The 25,361-nt window shown below is 40.6% G+C and overlaps 1 protein-coding gene across 1 annotated transcript in view; it reads right to left on the bottom strand.

The window, feature by feature from the left end:
- LOC115101567 (parathyroid hormone/parathyroid hormone-related peptide receptor-like) overlaps positions 1–25,361 on the bottom strand; it is a 105,585-nt gene that overhangs the window by 24,345 nt on the left and 55,879 nt on the right. The window contains exons 4-7 of the mRNA XM_065006078.1: positions 19,836–19,938; positions 6,715–6,825; positions 6,085–6,209; positions 3,002–3,096 (exon numbers count right to left, since the gene is read on the bottom strand). Coding sequence (XP_064862150.1) covers positions 3,002–3,096; positions 6,085–6,209; positions 6,715–6,825; positions 19,836–19,938 — 434 coding nt within the window. The remainder of the gene's footprint in view (positions 1–3,001; positions 3,097–6,084; positions 6,210–6,714; positions 6,826–19,835; positions 19,939–25,361) is intronic.

Here is a 25,361-nt window from a genome sequence, read left to right as displayed (position 1 = left end):
TGCAACAACAAAAAAACACTACTAAAGGACACCAGTAAGAAGAAGAGACTTCCTTCGGCTAAGAAACACGAGGAATGGACATTAGACCAGTGGAAATCTGTCCTTTGGTCTGATGAGTCCAAATTTGAGATTTTTGAGATGGTTTGGGATGAGTTGGACCGCAGAATGAAGGAAAAGCAGCCAACAAGTGCTCAGCATATGTGGGAACTCCTTCAATACTGTTGGAAAAGCATTCCAGGGAAAGCTGGTTGAGAGAATGCCAAGAGTTTGCAAAGCTGTCATCAAGGCAAAGGGTGTCTACTTTGATGAATCTAAAATATATTTTGATTTGTTTAACTCTTTTTCATGTGTTATTTCATAGTTTTGATATCTTCACTATTATTTTACAATGTAGAAAATAGTAAAAATAAAGAAAAACCCTTGAATGACTAGGTGTGTCCAAACTTTTGACTGGTACTGTATGTGTGCGTGATGTGTGTGTGCGCACATACATGTGCGTGTATATATATATATATGTGTGTGTGTGTTTGTGTGCACGTGTGTTTGTATTTTCACACTCTTCAGAACAATACTCATCCTAATTAGAGCCAGCTGAATTCCGCGCTGACTCTAACACATTCTTGAGATTTAGGGGCTTGAAAAGCACAAATATTGAATTGCAGGGCTCAAAGTGAGCTGTAAAAACAAAATTGCAAGCATGTGTTGAGCAGATCCAAGAGCGTATTTCCTCCCAGACAAGCAAAAGTTTATCTGTCACATTATCCTCAAAACATCCCTTGCCAACATTGAAGGGAGCATTTGATGAAGTTGGCGTCGGCTTGTATTGTGTTGTCAATACACAGACTGTACCAAACTAGAAAGGGTTATCTATATTCTGACATTTCTCAGACACCCAATGTAGGCAACAAATGTTATCCTCCAGCGCTATAAAATGATTATTGATCATGAAGCCAATTTGGCTAAGAATATTCTAAAAACCCTTATCAGTGTAGTGATGGGGGAACAAATCGATGCAGTTACATATTATTTTGGACAATATTTTATTGATACTTTGACTCCAAGTATCGATTGGTAGATAGTGCTATTTGGCGCTAGTCGGCTGTACCTGCACCAAAACTCTGGCATTTTTCATTCCATAGCTTGTTCTCCAATATCTTTTAAATAACGAGCCATTATGTTTTCATATTTCCATGACTGATCAAAACAAATTTCCTCATGTTCTCTCGTCTCTCTGCAGCAGACATATAGTGAGCATTCTTTTTGGGACATCAAATCGCAATAACATGTCATAACAAATTGAGAGAATCGCAATATACATTGTATCAGCACGTAAGTATCGTGATAATATCATACTGGGAGGTCCCTGGCAATTCCCAGCCCTATATCAGTGTATTACTGTGGCAAGCAGTGAGTATATATATATATATATATATAACAAGTAACCGCAGAAAACTCGTGAATCATTATTATGCTTGTGTCTAACCTCTGCAGTCATACCCATTACTGCATTTTAGTAATTTAGCTGACGCCCTTATCCAAACCGACTTAAAAGAGCAATTAGGGTTAAGTGCCTTGCTCAAGGGTACATCGGCAGACTTTTCACCTAATTGGCTTAGGGATTACTGGCCCAATGCTCTTAACCACTAAGCTACCTGCTACCTCTAAACTGGCTATTAAGACAGTTTGGACAAGCTCTCCTTTGGGGAACTTTGATTTGTGAAGTGGTGAGGGAAACTCATTTGTGAACAGGAAGAAGGATAAACACCAGTGCTAATGTGCAGTATGTATCCCTCTCGGTCTCTCCACAGAAAACATTTATGAACCTGCCTCTCCTGTGTCTGATGGTTTTAAAAGCCTGACATGTTAAAAGGGAAGAGGGAGACGGAGCCGGAGTGCTCCTGAAAGCGCTGCTGGGACGTCAGCCCAGACCCCCGGGGACCCTCGAGACGTGTGTTTAAACTAATTTGGCCTGTAGATTTCCTGGTGCCAGTTTAGGGTCTCTCTCTCTTAAAACATTCACTCCCTTCTGAGAAGCCTGGCTTAGGCTCTAAGTCACGTTGAGCGCAATGTTTGTAAACACAACTTTACACCAATTCCTGGACTTGACACTCTCCCTCCGCTAAACAAAAATTTGTAAATAATGGAGAGGTTTCCTTGCATTAATCACCTAAAAGAAAAATGAAACGATTCAATGTAAAATGTCAAACAAATTCAACCTTGTGTGCAAGGATTAGTGTTCATGCTGCTGAATTTGAGTAATTCATTTTTTGGCTAAGGCAATGATAAGAACAAAGTAACTGTCTCTAGAAAATCCAACCAAATTCACTACATATCAAATTGACTGTCAGAATTAATTTGCCAATCTATTTCTCTTTCAGCCTGACTTAAAAAGGCTTCTGCCCAGACATTACAGAATATTAATTAGGCTGAAACTGCGCACCACACCTGATATGAATTTTTATTTAAGTAGGCAAGTCAGTTAAGAACAAATTATTATTAACAATGACGGCCTACCAGGAAACAGTGGGTTAACAGCCTTGTCCAGGGGTAGAACGACAGATGCCTACCTTGTCAGCCCAGGGATTCGATCCAGCAACCTTTCGGTTATTGGCCCAACCACTAGGCTACCTGCCGCCCATATCTTCATGTAAACATACCACCAAGTAAATGTAATAACAATACGCACTAACCACGGCTTTCCTATGGATCTCTGGGGTCTGAGATGAATAAGTATGAAAATAACAAAGAATATACAGTAAATGCCAGCAAGATGAGGCACGATTCACAATTACACGCTGGCTCCAAGGCAACAACCTCAGCCACCTCTAATCCTTTTAAAAGTCAAACGATCATGGAAAAGCAAAGGTAAAACATTATACAAACACATTTTGCAGGCTTTGTCTCTTTGTTTCACCACACAAAACATTCGATGAGAGATTTGGTGGGAGATACAATATGGACTGAGGAAGGAATTTTCCCAATGACAACAAGTACTACTCACCGGAAATAACCCAGGATGATCACAGCCACCATAAGGGATCCCAGAGAGATGGAGTAGCCCACTGTGTAGATGAGGTACAAACGGTCAAATACTTCCTGTTGAGAGAGAAGGTCGTATGAAGGAGAAATGTTAAGAGAGACGGAGTAGCCCACTGTGTAGATGAGGTACAAATGGTCAAATACTTCCTGTTGAGAGAGACAAGGTCATACGAAGGAGAGATATTGTTAGTCATATCAGGTGGCAGGTCAGGAGTGAACTGTCTACTCAGAGGTGTCGGCCTACTTACAGTGGCCTGTTTGAGGAAGTGATAGATGTTTGATAAGTGTGCCTGGTGTGCTACATTGATTGTTTTACAACATAAAAGTAATTGACCCAGGACATTCCAATTACACAATATTGTCCCCATAAATCTGCTGAACGCCGTCATAGGGTCTCTGTGCCTCAATGTTTGAGCCTTTATAGAGGCACTGAGGATAATGTTACTCACGGCAAAAAAATGACACAGTTGCAGGCTACGCATTACTAAACAGAAAACTGCTGCGGACCAAAAACAAAACACCATGCATTTCACGGTGTGCAACCATTTTCAGGCCTCTGATTAGTTTCCGAATAAAATATGGTGTGTTACTTCTGACAGTGAGCTGCCCACCAGAGGACTGACGCCCACCAGGCAATGGGATGCCCGCCAAGTGTCAGACTGAGTTGGTGATTTCTAATAAACAGAATATTTGGCTTGAGAGATGTGCCGCACTGACAAAAGCCCTGGGTGGGGTGGGGTGTGGTGCGTGCTGGGGCTTCCAGCTGGAGATAACAGCACAGAGCAGGCAACCAGAGGACATACTGCTGGAGAGGTGAGACGCAAAAAAAAAAACTGGATTCAAATAGGATTGGTTTTATTTCAAATATTTTAGCTGCACTTGATTGAGCTTGCCTGTCTAAAATAAATCCTGTTCACCTGGCATTCCAGGCAGGACTCAATCAAACTCGCAAAGTATTTGAAATACTATTTGAACCTGGTCTGGACTCTAGCTAGCTACCCGTGGTTGCTGGATCAACACAGCCTAGTGGAGAGACTCCTCTGGGGCCTGCTGTAACCAGAGCCTACTCCACTGCTGTTATCATTTAGGGATGGGGACCCAGTGCCAAACCCAAGGGTTCCTAAGTTGTGGTGCACGGCTGAATGTTTTAATTTGGTGCATATACATTTTTCATTAACTATAGCTGCTGCTAGGAGTCCTGGGACCAGGAGACCATCAACAAACATTTGAAGTATAAGAAGAAATAAATCAGGGGCCCTCTCCTCAAAATGTGGATGGAAGGATACCCATGACATCCTCGCCCACAACCGTAATGTTGAGACCCACATTTAAAAGGGGGAGAGAAGAATGCACGTGCGGGGAGAGACCAGAGAAGTTTGGTTTAATATTCATATGAAGCCAGATATTTTGAGTTGCAGTAAGCGATCCCTGGTGCACGTTATTATAGAAGTAAGCCCAAAAGCAGATAGCCTGGATAAACCAGCCTGGATAAACCAGACTGAATCCAATCTACAGTACTCAGGATGATCTTTTCTGAACCTTGGCTGGAGCTAACCGCTAAGTAACCTTGCTCAGGTTAAGAGTGGGGAGTAGCTTTCAACAATTTCCTGCTTAGCGCCCTCGACTCATCATTCAGGGACTGATTACTTACCGCCTCCTTTTACATGGCCCAGTGTTACCCATGGCAACCTGCTAACCACTAGAGTTGGGCTCAATTCGAATTGAAGGCAGTCAATTCAGGAAGTGATTTGAATACAAAAAATCTGAAATGTCTAAACTTTTGAAATAGCTTCTACTTCTCAGTTTATTGAGAAGTCATTGAAAATAAATGCAATTTTTTTTTGTTCTTGAACTGTAATTTTTGCTTGCTTCCTGAACTTACTGCCTTCAATTCAAATGGAGCCCAACCTTGTTGTCGATTGGCCCAGAACTGAATGTAAACAGGAAATCCATTTGATCAACAAGCACCTCAAATAACAGTTGAGGGCAGAGGAAATAATTGAATTAATGGAATTGGAATGACCTCTGTGATGATAACGGAATTAAGCAAAGTAAAGACGTAACAGTATCCGCAATCTTTCTATGGTTAAAGTTACTTTAAAGTGTTTAAGACATTTTTCTTAAATTTTCCACATGTTGAATCTTTTCCTCGAATTCCTGGCTACAGCACCATTTTTGGAGAGATGTGCCAGTCATATAGCCTTTATCCCGATATCCAATTCTGCTCCAATACATTTAAGTCAGAGGAAGAAGCCTATCATATCAGATTGTAAGAAGGGGTTCAATGGAGGTAACGCTTCGCTTCATCTAGCAATAGATTCTTTGGTCCAAACACAAGTATAATCATTCCAAACATTGTTCACATAATCTCCAAGGAGGAAATAAGTCAATAGTAAAGAATTAGCATGTCTGCTTTTCATTTGAAGTAGCCTCACATTTCTGAGGGGACACATCTTTTGTTCCATTTGGCGACATTTTTCATCTAAATGGTAAACAGGGTTTTATGTTGATCTTCTAAATATCTTTTGTTATTGTTAGGTTTTCTGCAAATGAGTAGAAGCATCAGAAAAAGCCGAATGTAAACAAGTCTAACAATGGGGATGGCAGACAGACAATGAACACTGTAGAGGTCTTAAGAAGTTACAGACATGTGAGGTTCGAGAATGATTGAGACGTCAGAGCAGTAGCTAGCTAGCTCCTGCAGTATACTCACACACAAATCCCCCTACAGCTCCATCTGAATTGTGACAGAAATGAAAAGCGGCCTAGCCTACACCAGTAAAGAGGGCCTAGTTTCTTACCAATCAGATCACACGTCCAATATCATACACATTCCAATACCTCCACATTGATTGTGTAGGCTAATGCGAGAACTGCCCTCAAACAATAGAATAGATTGAAATAGACATAAAATGTCACACTTTTTTTCAGAAAAGACACAATGGCCATTGTCCCCATCCACTGTTATTGTGTCACATCCCTGACAAAGTTGGCAATTGTCTAATGGTGTGAAGAAATGCACGCTAGGATAGACACGACTCTCACCTTCTCATTATTTTGGTTATAGTGCGAGAGGAATTTTGCACATTCGCTGTAGTTGGCCCATGTCTTGTTGTTGGTAGTGGTCAACTCCCACGTCCCATTGTTGTCACAGCGACGATAGGCTAGTCCTGTAGAATACAACACATAGAATACAACAGAATGACAATGCACGTGTCATTTCTTTTCACCTGTAAGTACATATTGGTGTTGTAGACTAGGATATAACTATGCGTGACAATTTCCTAGAATAAATGTCCAAGGCTGTTGGCCTTTTCTAGGAAACAAAGTGAATAGTATGTTAGGAGTTTGGTAGAATGTTATCACATCAGAAATCATGTGTACTTTTTCCAGTGTAACAGCCTTGTCAGATGAAGAACTCAAGTTTTTAGAGATCAAAATCTTGTTGCGTCGATGTAACTATAGAAATGTATTCAAAAGATACGCCCCATGCCGTCTTCCAGAGTAAAGCAGACACAAGAGGTTGTTTTCAAATTGTACAATAGTGACCACCATTACCTATATGCCGTTTAGCAAGCGACTTACAGTCGTGCGTGCGCACATTTGACGTAAAACTGAAAATGAGCTCAGTGAAAGAGAACTGTTGAACTGCAGGCTACCCAGGGCCTGTCTTACCTTTATGGTTGAAGTCGTAAATGTACTCTGGACAGGCAGTGGACACCAGCTTTCCAGGAGAACCCTCAGGCCAACAAACAATGCCATCCCACTCCGGCGAGCAGTAACCATCTGCAGGAATAGAGCCAAAGCAGTAGTGACATTTACGCCTAGTGACTGACTGTTCACTGCCTTGGCTCCAACATTACGTCGCCTTAGGCTTTGTTGTATTCCAAGACACCAATGAGTAGCTGTTTTTAGATTGTGCTGTCCCCTGAAAAGGATACACAAATGAGCGTTAACCTAATGTCATGATCATAAACAGCATGTAGAGAAAGATGGCCCCAGTAGGCTGCTAATTGGTTGGTAAGTAGGAAATGGATATAATGTCCCTTGTTCACAACACCAGTATGTTTGATCATCCAGAGAAGATGTGTGGCTGCTGCTCTCCAGCAAAACTACAACTAAAGCTAAACAAACAAGCATGTCATTCCCAAAACACCTCAAAATGTCAACATTTTCAAGCAAATGTATCATACTTCAATGTTTTTAATTGTACTTTGTTTTGGCATGAATCTGCTTCCACTGTTTACGTCCAACTCACAAGAAAGACATGCTTGTTAGTCTATGTTGCTTCCGCCGCATTAAAAGGAGACTTGCAATGTTGCAGTCAGGAAATAACGGAGTAGGCCTATGCAGGCATGTTGCTAATGATCCATAGGAGGGGCATAGGCCTAAATGCACTATTTATTGAATGTTTATGATCTTACCGCAGCACTCACACCTCAACATAAAGCGCATCTCTTCTGTTAAAAGTGGTTTCAATATGGATCTTATTTGTGTAAATTCCAGGCAAAATCAAGAAAACAACAGCGACAATGGTGCAGGGTTCTGGGTCCCTTGGGAAAAAACAAAGATACTATGGTACACCACTGAAGACGGAGTCTAGTTCACCACAGTGGAAGAGCAGAGTCAAGCAGTTAGCGGTTCTGCTAACCTCTCTTATTTCTACCCTCTTGTAAAATCTTTCTTCCTCAACCCCCTGGGTATGCGCACAGCGCGGTAAAAGTTGTTGTTTGTACACTTTAAGCAAGTTTGCAAAAAAACGCATTCGCCTCACAAGGAATTGTTGCTTTGGCAAACAGAACAAACCGTAGATCGATGTCAAGCAACCTTATGCTCATTGATACATGCGGGCAGCAGTAGCATTTTAGAACCAAATTATTCTTAATTGTTAGCTTTACCAAATGGTGCAGAAACCCTAGCCCTCCGACAGTGGGAATGTAGTACCCTCTCCCCACAGATCCCTGGCAGAAGCCACTTTCTGGCTACGCTTTCATTTTCTATTATTGAAAACATCTTACCCACACTCACCACTAATAACTAGATAAGGATAAAACAAAAACTGTTTTCTCTTTGCTATGGAATCTATTACTTTCTCATTCATGTAATCAATGTTACAAAGAGGCTATGACGGCATTATTTTTATGTGCCTTCAAAATCGCCCATCATTCGGATATCATAATTAGAGAGCACACTTTGTATTTTTTTTCAACTGGTTTTGGACTGAGAGAGAAGCCAAGATGCTTCACGGTTTTCCATATCAATGACCACATGTCCTGGGAGTGAAATCGGCCTTAGGTTTGAGTTTCTTTTCACTGTACTTTTATAACCCATCGGACCACCTACCAACGGGCTCAAATTAAACACAGAACACACACATATATCATTTCCTATAAAATTCCATGACCATGATTTAAATATAAATGGGACTATGGGGGAGTGGGGGACTTCGGGATTGGTAATGTAATTGAGGTTTATAATAACGCTTTCTTTTTCCCTCCAGTCATTTGATTCAAGTCTTGCAGATATCAAAACATATCGCAGTAGTTTTGATAGTTGCAAGCTTTTATGATTTTACACCAAGACCACAGGTTTGAATGCTGAGCTATTTTCACACACTGCAAGGTCTGGGGTCTTGAGCCCACATCCCTCCACTGACCTAACCAGGCAAACCTCAGTGTCTCCCTCAATGAAAACGTTGTCTCAGGGAAGTAATGGAGAACTCATGTGTATTTAAGGCACAAATGAGAAATAATAACAAATAGATGGGACTTCACAGTGAAACACTGCAACACTAAACAAGACCCTGGCCTTGGGCTGAGGTTGGCCCACCACCCTACCAGCCACCACTTTCAAAATAGCTAGAATAGAAAGATCAGTTCATTACTATTTGCTAATTTTACTACCACACGGTGCAAACCATTTGAAACAGTCATCCCTCCACAGTTCTAATAATAGTTTGGCTAACCACAAGTTTACAGTGGCACATAACACCAAAGGGTGCTCACATAAGACATGGTTAAGACAAATCTGGAAGAAAAGCCAAACACCTCAAACATTTATTCAGTTGCTACTCTTTGAGTTTGAGTCAGCATGCAAGTTTCAAGGTTTTTCCACAATAGAGGAGACCAAAATGAGCGTTTAGCCCATTCCAAATAAAGGGCACACTTTTCTTAGCCAATGTCGTCAACATTACAAAAATAAAAACTATTCATAAAACATAATGGCCAGTTAACAGCAAAAGTTTCCTCCGTCATTTTGTCACGTATACTCCCTCTCTGACCTCTAGGTCACCAGACCACTGATTATTACGCGCACCTGTCACCATCGTCATGTGCACCAGCGCTTATTGACACTCACCTGGACTCCATCCCCTCCCTGATTACCTGCCCTATTTATGTCACTCCCTTTGGTTCCTTCCCTGGGCGTTATTGTTTCTGTTTCTGTCGGTGCGCTGTTGGGGTTTCTTTTTTTTTGTTCAAATTTGTTTATTTATTAAATGTATTCACTCCCTGAACTTCCTGACTCTCAGTGTACAACGGTACAAAGTTCTACAGGGTCATCATGAGACTAACTACAGCATAGGCTATACTGTACAGAACATAACGATGTCAAAGTATTTGCCACCTAATTAACAATGTGCACATTAGGTTGAAATGAAGTTGAAATGAAAATGCTCGAAATTATAAAGTAAAAAGAATACTGAATTAATCAAGCACACCAAATAAGGCATTGAAAGCTTTTTCAGGCAGAAAGTACACCCTAGCCTTTCCTCTCTCTTTGAGAGGTAGGTAATATTCATACCCACATTTCAGCTTCAGCTGAGCTATGATTATGGAGACGTGTGTGTCACGCCCTGATCTGTTTCACCTGTCCTTGTGGTCGTCTCCACCACCTCCAGGTGTCGCTTATTTTCCCCAGTGTATTTATCACTGTGTTTCCTGTCTCTCTGTGCCAGCTTGTCTTGTATGTTTCCAAGTCAACCAGCAGTTTACCCGTTCTCTTGCTTTACATTTTTTTTATTTTGTAAATGTTTTACCCTTGCCTGTTTCTGGACTTTGTACCCGCCTGCCTGACCATTCTGCCTGCCTTGACCATGAGCCTGTACCTCCTGGACTCTGATCTGGTTTTGACCTTTTTGCCTGTCCACGACCATTCTCTTGCCTACCCCTTTGGATTAATAAACATTTGTAGGACTCCAACCATCTGCCTCCTGTGTTTGCATTTGGGTCTCGCCTTGATAGTGTGCAACCTTTCAAAAAGGGGTCAGGATACAGCCACCAGGCTAAGTCGATTCTACTACTCTCTGACAGCGTCACCAGGTATACAGGTTAAGTAGTCATGTCTGATGCACACACCGTGGTTCAATGTAATTTCATTGAAATGATGTGGGGAAAAAATGATTGTTTGATGTTAAAACATTTGGGCTGATGTGATAAATAAGAAGCATTACTACCATATATGGGTACACTAATTTATAAGGGCAGACCGAGCCGATGACCTCATTTCAAGATGGCTGCTACCTACCTTCCGGTTAGCATTGTGAAGCATAAATTAAATAAACACGTGACTAATAAAATGTGATTTTTCCATGTGCAGTGAAATGCTTACTTATGAGCTCCTAACCAACAATGCAGTTATAAAAAATACAGAGAAGAGAAAAGTAACAAGTAATTAAAGAGCAGCAGTAAAATAACAATAGCGACTATATACAGGGGGGTACAAATAGAGTCAATGTGCGGGGACACCGGTTGAGGTAGGACATCTACTTTGTGCGTGACAAGTAATTTTTTCAACAATTGTTTACAGACATTATTTCACTTACAATTCACTGTATTACAACTCCAGTGGGTCACAAGTGTACATTTTTTACATACACTAAGTTGACTGTGCCTTTAAACAGCTTGGAAAATTCCAGAAAATTATGTCATGGCTTCTGATAGGCTAATTGACATCATTTGAGTCAATTGGAGGTGTACCTGTGGATGTATTTCAAGGCCTACCTTCAAGCTCAGTCCCTCTTTGCTTGACATTATGGGAAATTCTAAAGAAATCAGCCACGACCCGGTCTGATGAAACAAAGATAGAATTGTTTGGCCATAATGACCATCGTTATGTTTGGAGGAAAAAGGGGGAGGCTTGCAAGCCGAAGAACACTATCCCAACCGTGAAGCACGAGGGTGGCAGAATCATATTGTGGGGGTGCTTTGCTGCAGGAGGGCTGGTGCACTTCACAAAATAGATAGCATCATGAGGTAGGAAAATTGTGAATATATTGAAGCAACATCTCATGACATCAGTCAGGAAGTTAAAGCTTGGTTGCAAATGGGTCTTCCAAGTGGACAATGACCCCAAGCATACTTCCAAAGTTGTGGAAAAATGGCTTAAGTACAACAAAGTCAAGGTATTGGAGTGGCCATCACAAAGCGCTGACCTCAATCCTATAGAACATTTGTGGGCAGAAATGAAAAAGAGTGTGCGAGCAAAGAGGCCTACAAACCTGACTCAGTTACACCAGCTCTGTCAGGAAGAATGGGCCAAAATCCATCCAACTTATTATGGGAAGTGTGTGGAAGGCTACCTGAAAAGTTTGACCCAAGTTTTAAACAATTTAAAGGCAATGCTACCAAATACGAATTGAGTGTATGTAAACTTCTGACCCACTAGGAATGTGATGAAAGAAATAAAAGCTGAAATCATTCTCTCTACTATTATTCGGACATTTCACATTCTTAAAGTGGTGATCCTAACTGACCTAAGACAGGGAATTTGTACTAAGATTAAATGTCAGGAATTGTGAAAAACTGAGTTTAAATGTATTTGGCTAAGGTGTATGTAAACTTCCGACTTCAACTGTACATGTAGGTAGAGTTAAAGTGACTATGCATAGATGACAACAGAGAGTAGCAGTGGTGTAAAGGCTATGCAAATAGTCTGGGTAACCATTTGACTAGCTGTTAAGGAGTCTAATTGGTTGGGGGGATAGAAGCTTTTTTACAAGCCTCTTGGACCTAGACTTGGTGCTCCGGTACCGCTTGCCGTGCGGTAGCAGAGAGGACAGTCTATGACTAGGGTGGCTGGAGTTTTAAACAATTTGTAGGGCATTCCTCTGACACCGCCTGGTATAGAGATCCTGGATGGCAAGAAGCTTCGCCCCAGTGATGTACTGGGCCGTTCGCACTACCCTCTAATGCCTTGCGGTCGGAGGCTGAGCAGTTGCCATACCAGCTAATGATGCAACCAGTCATGCTCTCTCTGGTGCCTGCTTTTAGTTAACACACACTGAAAGCTGGGACTTCACAGATCATGAGGATATCTTAGTTGTCTGCCTGTGACCTACAGTTATTGATCACCAGCCCCGAGAGTCAAAATATTCATATTACACAACGTTTTCACCAAACAGCAAACATCTTCAAAGGTAAGCTTCAATTTGGTCTGTGTTTGAGTTATAGCTACATGGGGGGGTTATCAAATGAATCCTTAGGTTGGTAGGAACAAATCTAGCCTGTTATCTGATGACTTAATGGCAATGTCGAATGTCTACCAAGTGACTATATCTTTGCGCATAAAAAACATGTTGCCTGCTTACGCGATGTAGATATCCACATCCCCTGTACGTCCCCCGACACCGCCACAATGTTTGAGAGAGGTTGACCATGCAGAACTTCAGTTTGTAATAGTGACCAATAACTTTTATGCACATCCTGTGTGCAAACACAGTCCAATTACCACATTCAGACACTTTGGAGAGGTTGAAAGGACACTTGAATGTAGCCTGGATCTCCATAACACCACCACAATGTTTGAGTGAGGTTGATGTGATACAAATTGTGTTTTTTTACTGAACAAATTGCATTTAGGGATTTCAAATATGTAAAAGCACTGGAATTATATAATTTACAGACATATGCCGCTTTGGAGAGGTTTAGGGACACTTGGAAGCGTCCCGTGACCACACCTGACACCACTTACTACAACATTTTTCCATTTCTAGTTGTTAGGTCTATTAATCCCATTTTTTCTGATATTGCTCACAATGTTGTGGAAGCCATCTGATGCGTTTCCTGCTCTAGTCATCAGTAATTCAAATAAAAGAACAGAGTGTGCTTGATCTTGTGTATGCTGGCCTACGTAACTCCAAACTATCTTCTGCTAATTTCCTCATAATCTCCCAGATGTCTTCTTTCATCACCCAGATGTCTTCTTTCCAAATATACCATGTCAGAATCATGTAATTACACAGGAATAGCACCTACTTTAGGGTATGTATATTTAGGCGGAAATCTACATTTTGCCAATACATTTAAGAGGTTATTAATTAGAATTTAAGACTCCATGGATTGAGGCGGAATTTAAAAACTTTATGGTTGAAAGAGATTGCGCAAAAGGAGGTTCTAATAAGTCTGGCTGGACATCTGACTGGCTGACTGACTGCAAATTAAGAAATGATGTGACTAGACTCAACAAAAAGAAGAAACTATTATGAAGCCAAGATCAATGACACACTATACAGTATATACAAAAGCATGTGGACACCCCTTCAAATGAATGGATTCTGGTTATTTCAGCCACACCCGTATAAAATCGAGCACAGCCATGCAATCTCCATAGACTAACATTGACAGAAGAATGGCCTTACTGAAGAGCTCAATGACTTTTGAAGTGGCATCGTCATAGGATGCCACCTTTCCAACAAGTTTGTCAAAGGTCTGCCCTGCTAGAGCTGCCGCGGTCTACTGTAAGTGATGTTATTGTAAAGTGAAAACATCTAAGAGCAACAACGGCTCAGCCTTGAATGCCACACAAGCTCACAGAACGGGTTCCTAACTGCCTCTGGAAGCAACGTCAGCATAAGAACTGTTCGTCGGGAGCTTCATGAAATGGGTATCTATGGCCGATTACTTCATTGGCAAAATGGGAAAACCTAGGCAGGAAATGCCAATATTGAACAGTGAGCCATCCTAATTCATGCATAAAAAAACTAACAATTAAAAAAATGCATTGTAATTTAGTCTGGGAGAGGTGGGAAAATGATTGTTATCGATCAATAATGGCAAACCTGGCAATGACAACTTAGATGGATAGCTACTGAGGATGGTAGCTGACTTTATAGCCACTCCTATCTGTCATATATTTAGTCTGAGCCTAGAGGAATGTCTTTGTCCTCAGGCCTGGAGGGAAGCCAAAGTCATTCCACTGCCTAAGAGTGATAAAGCAACCTTTACTGGTTCTAACAGTAGACCTATCAGCTTGCTGCCAGCTCTTAGCAAACTGTTGGAAACAATTATGTTTGACGAAATACAATACTATTTCTCTGTAACAAATTTCAGCACGCTTATATAGAAGGGCACTCAACATGTACTGCACTGACACAAACGACTGATGATTGGTTAAAATGCATTCATAATAAGAAGATTGTGGGAGCTGTACTGTTAGATTTCAGTGCAGCCTTTGATATTATTGACCATAACCTGTTAAGAAAACGTATGTATTATGGCTTTTCAACCTCTGCCATATCATGGATTCAGATCTAATAGAAGTCAGAGGTTGTTTTTTAATGGAAGCTTCTCTAATGTCAAAAATGTAAACTGTGTTGTACCGCATGGCAGCTCTTTAGGCCCTCTGTTTTCTATTTTTACCAATGACCCGCCACTGGCATTAAACAATGCATGTGTGTCCGTGTATGCTGATGATTCAACCACATACACATCAGCAACCACAGCTAATGAATTCACTGAAGCCCTTAAATAGTTGCAGTCTGTTTTGGAATGGGTGGCCAGTAATAAACTGGTCCTGAACATCTCTACAACTAAGAGCATTGTATTTGGTAAAACTCATGCCCTAAATTCTAGACCTTAGCTGAATCTGGTAATGAATGGTATGGCTGTTGAACACGTTGAGGAGACTAAATTACTTGGTTTTACCTTAGATCGTAAACTGTCATGGTCAAAACATATAGATTCAATGGTTGTAAAGATGGGCAGAGGTCTGTCCGTAATAAAGAGATGCTCTGCTCTTTTGACACCCCACAAAGCAAATCCTGCAGGCTCTAGTTTTATCTTATTTTATTGTCCAGTCATATGGTCAAGTGCTGCAAAAAAGACCTAGTTAAGCTGTAGCTGGCCCAGAACAGAGCGGCAAGTCTAGCTCTGCATTGTAATCAGAGGGGTAATATTAATACTATGCATGCCAGTCTTTCTTGGCTAAGAGTTGAGGAAAGACTGACTACGTCACTTCTTGTTTTTAGAACATGCTGACCAGACCGCTTGCGTGTTTGTATCCAAACACACCAGATGTGATCAGGACACGCAGGTTGAAATATCAAAAAGAACTATGAACGAACTGTATTCATTTGGGGACAGGTCGAAAAGCATTAAACATTTATGGCAATTTAGCTAGCTAGCTTGCTGTTGCTAGCTAATTTGTCCTGGGATATAAACCTTGGGTTGTTATTTTACCTGAAATGCACAAGGTCCTCTACTCCGACAATTAATATACAGATAAAAGGGTAAACCGAGTTTGTTTCTAGTAATCTCTTCCTTCAGGCTACTTCTTCTTCTTTGGATTTTATATGGTACATTACCACCACCAACTGGACTGGATTGTGGACATCAGTTTATCATTCAAATCACCCACGTGTGTATATGCTACTAAAAACCAATGAGGAGATGGGAGAGGCAGTTCTTGCAGCGCATCAAGCGTTACAAATAAACTCAGCAAAAAAAGACCCTGTCTATCAAAGATCATTCGTAAAAATCCAAATAACTTCACAGATCTTCATTGTAAAGGGTTGAAACACTGTCTCCCATGCTTGTTCAATGAACCATAAACAATTAATGAACATGCACCTTTGGAACAGTCATTGATACACTAATAGCTTACAAATTGTAGGCAATTAAGGTCACAGTTATGATAACTTAGGACACTAAGCCTTTACTGACTCTGAAAAACACCAAAAGAAAGATGCCCAGGGTCCCTGCTCATCTGCGTGAACGTGCCTTAGGCATTCTGCAAGGAGGCACGAGGACTGCAGTTGTGGCCAGGGCAATGAATTGCAATGTCCGTACTGTGAGAAGCCTGACTGAGCTACAGGGAGACAGGATGGACAGCTAATCGTCCTCGCAGTGGCAGACCACGTGTAACAACACCTGCACAGGATCGGTACATCAAACCTACAGGACAGGTACAGGATGGCAACAACAACTGCCCGAGTTACACCAAAAACGCACAATCCCTCCATCAGTGCTCAGACTGTCCGCAATAGGCTGAGAAAGGCTGGACTGAGGGCTTGTAGGCCTGTTGTAAGGCAGGGCCTCACTAGACATCACCGGCAACAACGTCATCTATGGGCACAAACCCACCGTCGCAGGACCAGACAGGACTGGCAAAAAGTGCTCTTCACTGACGAGTCGCGGTTTTGTCTCACCAGGAGTGATGGTCGGATTCGTGTTTATCGTCGTTACACCGAGGCCTGTACTCTGGAGCGGGATCGATTTGGAGGTGGACGGTCCGTCATGGTCTGGGGCGGTGTGTCACAGCATCATTGGACTAAGCTTGTTGTCATTGCAGGCAATCTCAACGCTGTGCGTTACAGGGAAGACATCCTCCTCCCTCATGTTGTACCCTTCCTGCATGCTCATTCTGACATGACCCTTCAGCATGACAATGCCACCAGCCATACTGCTCATTCTGTTCGTTCCTGCAAGACAGGAATGTCAGTGTTCTGCTATGGCCAGCGAAGAGACCGGATCTCAATCCCATTGAGCAGGTCTGGGACCTGTTGGATCGGAGGGTGAGGGCTAGGGACATTCCCCCAAAATGTCCAGGAACTTGCAGGTGCCTTGGTGGAAGAGTGGGGTAACATCTCACAGCAAGAACTGGCAAATCTGGTGCAGTCCATGAGAAGGAGATGCACTGCAGTACTTAATGCAGCTGGTGGCCACACCAGATACTGACTGTTACTTTTGATTTTGACCCCCCCCCCCTTTGATCAGGGACACATTATTCAATTTCTGTTAGTCACATGTCTGTGGAACTTGTTCAGTTTATGTCTCAGTTGTTGAATCTTGTTATGTTCATACAAATATTTACACTGAAAATTTACTGAAAATAAACACAGTTGACAGTGAGAGGAGGTTTCTTTTTTTCTGAGATTAGAAACAAGTTATATTTTAGAACCTGGCTACACAGACGCTTGTTGATGCGCGCGAGCAATGTGGGTGCAATGATTGAATAACATGTATGTGTACATTTATTTTGCAACACGAGTGGTGTGTTCAGCATATCAGAAACATTAATGTGTTGGAAATTCCAAATTGTTTGCATAGCCAACTTACACAGAGCACTTACACACTTACCCCACCAGGTATGCCACCGGGGTTCTTTTTACAGTCCCCAGATCCAGAACAGATTCAAGGAAACATACAGTACTATATAGAGCCAGGAGTGCATGCAACTGCCTTTCATCTTATATAGCGCAAGTGAACAGCAAACCTGGTTTCAAAAAACAAATAAAGAAACACCTCACGGCACAACGCCTCTCCCCCATGTGAACTACTTGTTGTGTGTATGTATTATCACCTCTACAGGATCGGTGGGTCCCCTGCGGGGGGGTTGAGCTAACGTAGGCTAATGCGATTAACATGAGGTTGTAAGTAACAAGACAATTTCCCAGGAGACAGACATATCCGATATTGGCAGAAAGCTTAAATTATTGTTCATCTAACTGCACTGTCCAATTTACAGTAGCTATAACAGTGAAATAATACCATGCTATTGTTTGAGGAGATTGCACAGTTATGAACTTGAAAAGTTATTAATAAACCAATTAGGCACATTTGGGCAGTCTTGATACAAACATTTGAACAGAAACGCAATGTTTCATTGGATCAGTCCAAAACTTTGCACATACACTGATGCCATTTGGTGACCCAAATCTAAATTGCACCTGGGCTGGAATAATAAATTATGGCCTTTCTCTTGCATTTTAAAGATGGTACAAAAGAAAACGTTTTTTTTTTCTTTCTTTATCTTTTACCAGATCTAATGTGTTATATTCTCATACATTAATTTAACATTTCCACAAACTTCAATGTCTTTCCTTTCAAATGGTATCAAGAATGTGCATATCCTTACTTCAGGTCCTGAGCTACAGGCAGTTAGATTTGGGTATATCATTTTAGGCGAAAATTGAAAGGAAAAAAAGGGTCCGATCCCTTAAGAGGTTTTTAAAGACAATTATTTCAATTTGTGATTTTCATTTCTGTCCATTTCACAAATGGACCAATTTAAAAAGAAACCGACCAAAACTGGAGGTAAGATGTGCATTCTCTATGGTAATAAAATATTAGGTCGACTTAACACATACTCCATTTAAAATTTAAAATACTCTCCCAAATGACGAAGGAGGAAGCTGTTGAAGGATGAAATCTACCCTGGAATTGTACCCCCCAGCAACCTGGAAAAAATAATAACGCCTCATACGACAGTGACACGCAAGACATGTCAAGCTGCATTAGGGCTGATGGTGGTCAGAGGTGGTAAGGAGGCTCATCTTAGACAGCTCTAATGTGGCTCCAAGTGCTCTGCTTAGTGTTAGTGTCTGGGATCATTCTGATCAATACACTTTGAGGAACCACAGGCATGCTTTACCCTTTCCCTTTTAAACACTGAAACCATATCGTACCGACACGTCTTTTGATGATTGATGATGATTGATGATCTTTAAAAAAATATGTTCTTTTAAGTTCTATTTCAAGTTAAGCCTGAAAGCTGTGAACATTTGCAGAATCTGTGCAAATTTGGGGAATATTGTGAGAGATAATATAACTACTGGGAATCCATCAACCATTTGTATTTATTAGTTCTACAGTACAATACAAATTTGTATTTGTATTGTATCATTTACGAGAAAGAATGTGTCTGTTTCCAACACAGAAAGAACATAAGACCACAATGAACCAGGGTTAAAGAGAAAATAATATGACTGTCTGGATATGGAATCAAAAACCTCTTTAGAATAATCAAACTGAAAAAAGATATACTGACCACAGACACGGAAAATCTGGGGTCTGCCTGAAAGTGACGGTCATTCGCACAACCACAAGTAAACAAATACAGACTGGATCAGCTTCTCTCAAAAATCCCCCGACCACCCTAACCATACAGGAAGAAATAGAATAAAATGTTCCACTTAATTTCAAACTATAGTCCAGCCATGGTACTATACGTAATTGTCCTGAATGAATGCTCCATATTAAAGCTACAATCTGGGATTGGATTAATGCCATCAGCATTCACACTAATTTGACTAATATGATTCAAATAGTGACAAAGGAGACCATTTTCTCCACAAGATAATTCATTATCTTGTGACAGGCTCTAAAAAAATAAGCTTCCATTTTCCGACATTCTGTCAGTCAAATCATTATTCCTACAGAATGCCTGTTTTGAGTTCTGACTCGCTCAATAATCTATACATCTCAGCCTCTTAGTCGACTGTTTCCTCTGCTCTGTGTGTGATTTTTCTGCTGAGACAACACACAGTAGTAGACAAAATCATGCTTATACTTATGATATGCCCTCAGGTGTCAATGTGACATAACTACATTCGTGCCTGGTTAACAGAGCAGGCAGTGAACCAAGAGATTTAATTTAACTGTGCAGAGAGCCACATACAGTATGTCATTTATCCAATATCAACATGACAGGACCATTTTCATGTCAATAAAAAAAAGGGTTAGGCTGACACATCAGGTTTAAAGAACTTTTATCTGAGAAAAAGTACATTTAAAACTCACCACCAGGCTTGTGTTTGTTCCTGATGGCTACCTCACACTTCCGTTTGGCTTTGAACAACAGGCCGATCTGTTCCTCTTTGGTGAGCACATCATCTGCCTCTACCTGCATAAAAAAAGGACAATGACACTGAGTTAGTACATTGAGGAGCAACCGTTCTTCCATAAACACAATGGAAAAGTTTAATAAACATCAGATAGCAGAGCAGGAATGCTTTGTTGTGAAACCACATTTAATTTCCCATATCAATAAGCATGTTATGCTAGGTTGACAGCATTATTTTATGCGAGGTTGACCCAAACACTTTGTAACAAACATCAGATAGCAGAGCGGGAGGTTGTGTACACTCACACACACACCACACTCATACTGTAAACAAACAACAAGCCTAGCCAACAGCAGTAGGGGGTAGACTTGTAGCATGTGTAATGTGTACATAGATGCAATACAACCCGATTATCAAAACCCCATCCCTCTCATTGTCCCAGTCTAACAGTTTCCTAAAGCACAAAAAAAGCATTTTCTTTCACAGTACAATTAAGATGAACCAAATAAGAGGCATTTGGCCAACTGTGAGTCACGGTGGTTTAGGTAAACGTATAGTCAGTTACATATGTTTTATTCCCGTCTTAACTACCCATGAAGGCAAGGGGTTATCAAAGACCTTGCGGTTTCTGTTTCTTGTCTAAACAGTATCAGTTTCGCTCTTTGTTTATAGTCCCAGCTGGTACTCGTGTGATTTTAGTCACTCTGTGGCTGGTGTACCATTTAAGCACTAATCAGATATGACTCTTACACCTCACAACATTTGCTCAACTTTCAAACCGTGCTGGAGACAGAGCCATAATATCCCAGGTGGGGTTTCCCATTCAATGAAATGTCTGCACTTTAAAGATTACTACACTGACTACCCATACATTCCAACCCTTACACACAAAGGCATTTCAATTATACTGTATACTATTTATTCTACAATTCACTACCCACTATATACATAGTCAAATTAGATCATTCTTTTGTAAATACAGTCCATTATTACATCATACTACCTCTATTACTTATTTTTTACTTGATTATTTTATTATTATCAATAGCTAGGTTTCCATCCAATTTGCGACAGATTTTCATGCAAATACTCTCGAATCCGGATAAAGAAAATATGCACGTTTTCCCACCAGTGGTGTGTTTCCACCAAATGGAATTTTTGCTAATAACAATCAGTGTGTGATGAAATGTAATTGAATTGAAATGTTATTTTTCGCTCAAGTTTTCATGTACCGAACAAAAATCAAGTTCAATGTGTTTCCATCGCATTTTCAACTCCACGGATAGTATTGTCACAAAAACGGTTGTGTTAAGTGAATGTGCCTACTCTGGTCTTGAGACGTGCTCTCTAGCTAACAGCTCGCAGATACAGTGCTGGTAGACTGTGCGGGTATAGTATACATGATGAGATTATGATGAATAGCGAGAACATTTTTATTTGTCAAATGGCTGTCAAGCATCGATCATCATGTCGATATCTTTTTAGAAAGGGGCATCAAGATCATAGTGCACTTTCACCACCCTGTGAAGTTCATCATAACTTATAGCATCTGTAGCCTAATAAACTGCATAGTTTCCAGAGTCGTACTGGGAGGCCCACACACCATATCGTGTTACTCCAAATTTACTTTGATATGATGGTGATTATATCTCTATTTGCGCATAAATGCGTTTCCGCCGCCATTTCTCACATAATTAATTTTAGACACAAAAAGATCCCACCATCGGCAATTGTACCAAACCTTCCTGTTTCCATCACACCTGTCGTAAAAAAAAAACGTGTTTTATACGGTATGACTTTACTCGCAGAAAAACTGTGCATGGAAATGTGGCTATTGATATTGATCAATGTACTACATTGTTGAGGGAGCTAGCGCATAAGCATTTCACGGCACCTTTTACACCTGCTGTAAAATGTGTGTGTGATGAATAATTAGATTTAATAGGTGACTTAAACAGAACGCTGAGTGCTGGGATCGGAACGCATCGGCAACACATATTGTTCTATTGATTTTGACAAGTGTCATCTTCGGCATTCGTGACATTCCATTTCATATGCCCGCTTCCCAGCAGGCATCTTTCCAACTGTTTGAAAACGTATGGTTGAAAATCCCGTATAATTTAAACGAGTGGCACATAACGCACACAACTACATTTCTTATCAATGTATATATTTTTACTGTAAGTGCAGGAAGAACAGTCTAACTGAGCCAAAGTGTTGTGATAATGTCAAAATGTTAAAAAAAAAAGGTTGACCCTAGAATCTAGACCAAAATGTCTCTCTAAACACATTTCCACCCACATTCGTTATGCTAGTCATACGAGCCACACGTATGCGAGTTCTAAACATTTTTTTATGCGAGTCATACAATTGTATACATGCCGACAAATAATGTGGCATCAGAATCTGTTGCCAATTGGATGGAAACCGAACTACTGTGACTAAAGAAGTGATGAAAGTGATAAAACCCTCATTCCTCAGCCAGTGTCAGAATCTCAGCATGTGGTACTGTATGTCAGCGTAGGGACCTTCAGATATGGATATATACCCCATAAAAGCTGGCATGCTCCAATGTGCCACCAAGTTGACCCAAAGGAGACATTTGACTTAATGTAGGCCTACTCCCAGGAGAAAGTGAATTTGAGTCTTAGTTTTTTTAATGAATAATAGGTATCAGAGTACAGTCTATAATGCCTACTCCGGTTGTCTGTATATCTAAACAACATATTGTGACTTCAATCTACCTTAAATCATTAGGGAAATATGATGTGAGTTTTGTCTCTGAAGCCATGTGATTCAGGGGATATAATATTACATGACAAATACCAGGCCCTCTGCACTGCAACACTTGAAACCCTAATGCTTGATCCATCAATATTTTCACTAGTTTAAGGCTTGAAATAAGGATGTCCATTTTGAGAGCTGAATGGGGTTATAGAGGAAAGAAGACATTTATGGCCTAAGACGGTAAACAACCACAGATGGAACAACATTTCACCACACAGCGACAAGGATAGATACAACCTGTTTACTGTACTGGCTATGCCAATATAGAATATTCCACAGGTCTATTCCAAAGAAGCGAAGATCTTTTTCACATCTAATTCACTGCTGACTTATGTTGCTTTATGCAAGGGTAATGCCAGTGACAGGCCAGAAAAACAACTAAACTGAGCTTGCTGACGTCAGCCCTTGAAAAGACTGGTGTCTTCATCATCTTCGTTCCAAATCTAAAGATGGCATATTCAGAAAATAATTAAGTTTGACATTAAGTAGCCATCTGAGGTCTTTAAAGAAACTATGCACAAGGAAGTTGAAGAACAAAGATCTTAAACATAACTGTATAGACCATTTTTACTTTGCAATTTGATTCTGCAGGTAAGAGAGAGGGCAGTGTTTAACCTTAGTTTCATGCAATGTGTTTTTAAGGCTTCCTGGAAGAAAATAGCTTTTTTAATCTAAATATATATATATATATTTTTTTTAAATCTAAGTCTGCCCCTGAACTACAAATGACAGTTTGATAAATACCTTTTGACGGGGATTTGTCACCTTTAAAATGTTGTCTCTATATAATGGATAAATAAAGCTATATTCTACTGTAAACCTTGACCTTTCTGGTATGGCTTAGTTTTGTGACCCTGTTGCATGGAAGAGTAATTGGGGTTACATTTGGGGCTGTGTGTTAAGACAGAAATAGGTCAAAGAGAATGAGAGGCCCCCCCAGGTATAATGGAATTGCCCGCAGACTCCAGACAATATTTTACAAGAAGACAGTGCAACCGACTTGGTAAAGAAGAAATAATCCCTCTTTATAATGTCAAGCTATCATGACATATCAATTCAGATTAGAGCCATCCTTTAGAGGAGTATCTTGGGTAATAAGCCTGTGCCTTACGATAGTTTTCAAAAACTGTTCCTTCTCCACTGGCCAGGCTCCAAACCACCAAAACAAACATAAGTCTTACAGGGAGAAGCTTTGCACATTCTTATTTATCTGAATTTAATATAAAAAAATACAGTATTCTTTTTGTTAAATATTTTTGACAGCGTGCCAAAAAGAAAATGAGGAAAGTACACACCATATAAATGAGTTTTCATCATTGGTCCTCTAAATACAAACACTACTTGAATGAACAGACTCAAGAAAATGAATTAAATAAAATCTATTTTCAAGGAACTGTGCAGACCAATATTGAGTTTGCTGCATATAGACTGAAGGGACAAGACCATTGAAACAATCAGTGTCGTACCACTATGGCTATTGCCTGTTGATGAATATACAGTACAATTGGATCCACTCTTGCTTTATTAAGTTAATAGACTAAATAAAACTGCATCCATTTACTGCTCACTCAAAGTTGTCGTCAATTCTGTTTGAGTAACACGAGAGAAAAGATTTGGTTTCTGTTGAAATACTGCAGAAAAGATTGATTATTTTTGTTTTGTTGCAAATGCACATATACAGTGTATTCGGAAAGTATTCAGACCCTTTTACTTTTTCCACAATTTGTTTCGTTACAGCCCTGTTCTAAAATGTATTAAATAGTCCCCCCCCCCCTCAATCTACACACAATACCCAATAATGACAAAGCAAAAACAGTTTAGAATTTTTTTGCAAATGTATTAAAAATAAAAAAATGGAAATATCAAATTTACATACAAGTATTCAGACCTCTTGCTATGAGACTCAAAATTGAGCTCAGGTGCATCCTGTTGAGATGTTTCTACAACTTGGAGTCCAACTGTGGTAAATTCAATTGAATGGACATGATTTGGCACACACCTGTCTATATAAGGTCCCACAGTTAGTGCATATCAGAGCAAAAACCAAGCCATGAGGTTGAAGTAATTGTCTGTAGAGCTCCGAGACAGGATTGTGTCGAGGCACAGATTTGGGGAAGGGCACTAAAGAAATGTCTGCAGCATTGAAGGTCCCCAAGAACAAAATGGCCTCCATCATTCTTAAATGGAAGAAGTTTGGAACCACCAAGTCTCTTTCTGGAGCTGGCTGCCATTCCAAATTGAGCAATCGGGGGAGAAGGGCCTTGGTCAGGAAGGTGACCAAAAACCCGATGATGACTCTGACAGAGCTCCAGAGTTCCTCTGTGGAGATGAGAGAACCTCCCAGAAGGATAACGATCTCTGCAGCACTCCACCAATCAGGCCTTTATGGTAGAGTGGACAGACAGAAGCCACTCCTCAGTAAAAGGCACATGACAGCCCGCTTGGAGTTTGCCAAAAGGCACCTTAAAGGACTCTCAGACCATGAGAAACAAGATTCTCTGGTCTGATGAAACCAAGATTGAACTCATTGGCCAGAATGCCAAGCATCACGTCTGAAGGAAACCTGGCACCATCCCTAAGGGGAAACATGGTGGTGGCAATATCATGCTGCAGGGACTGGGAGACTAGTCAGGTTTGAGAGAAAGATGAACTGAGCAATGTACAGAGAGATCCTTGATGAAAACTGGCTCCAGAG

Source organism: Oncorhynchus nerka, linkage group LG20 (genome assembly GCF_034236695.1).
Source record: "Oncorhynchus nerka isolate Pitt River linkage group LG20, Oner_Uvic_2.0, whole genome shotgun sequence".
NCBI lineage: Eukaryota > Metazoa > Chordata > Actinopteri > Salmoniformes > Salmonidae > Oncorhynchus > Oncorhynchus nerka.
This window is presented reverse-complemented; position numbering and strand designations above follow the sequence as displayed.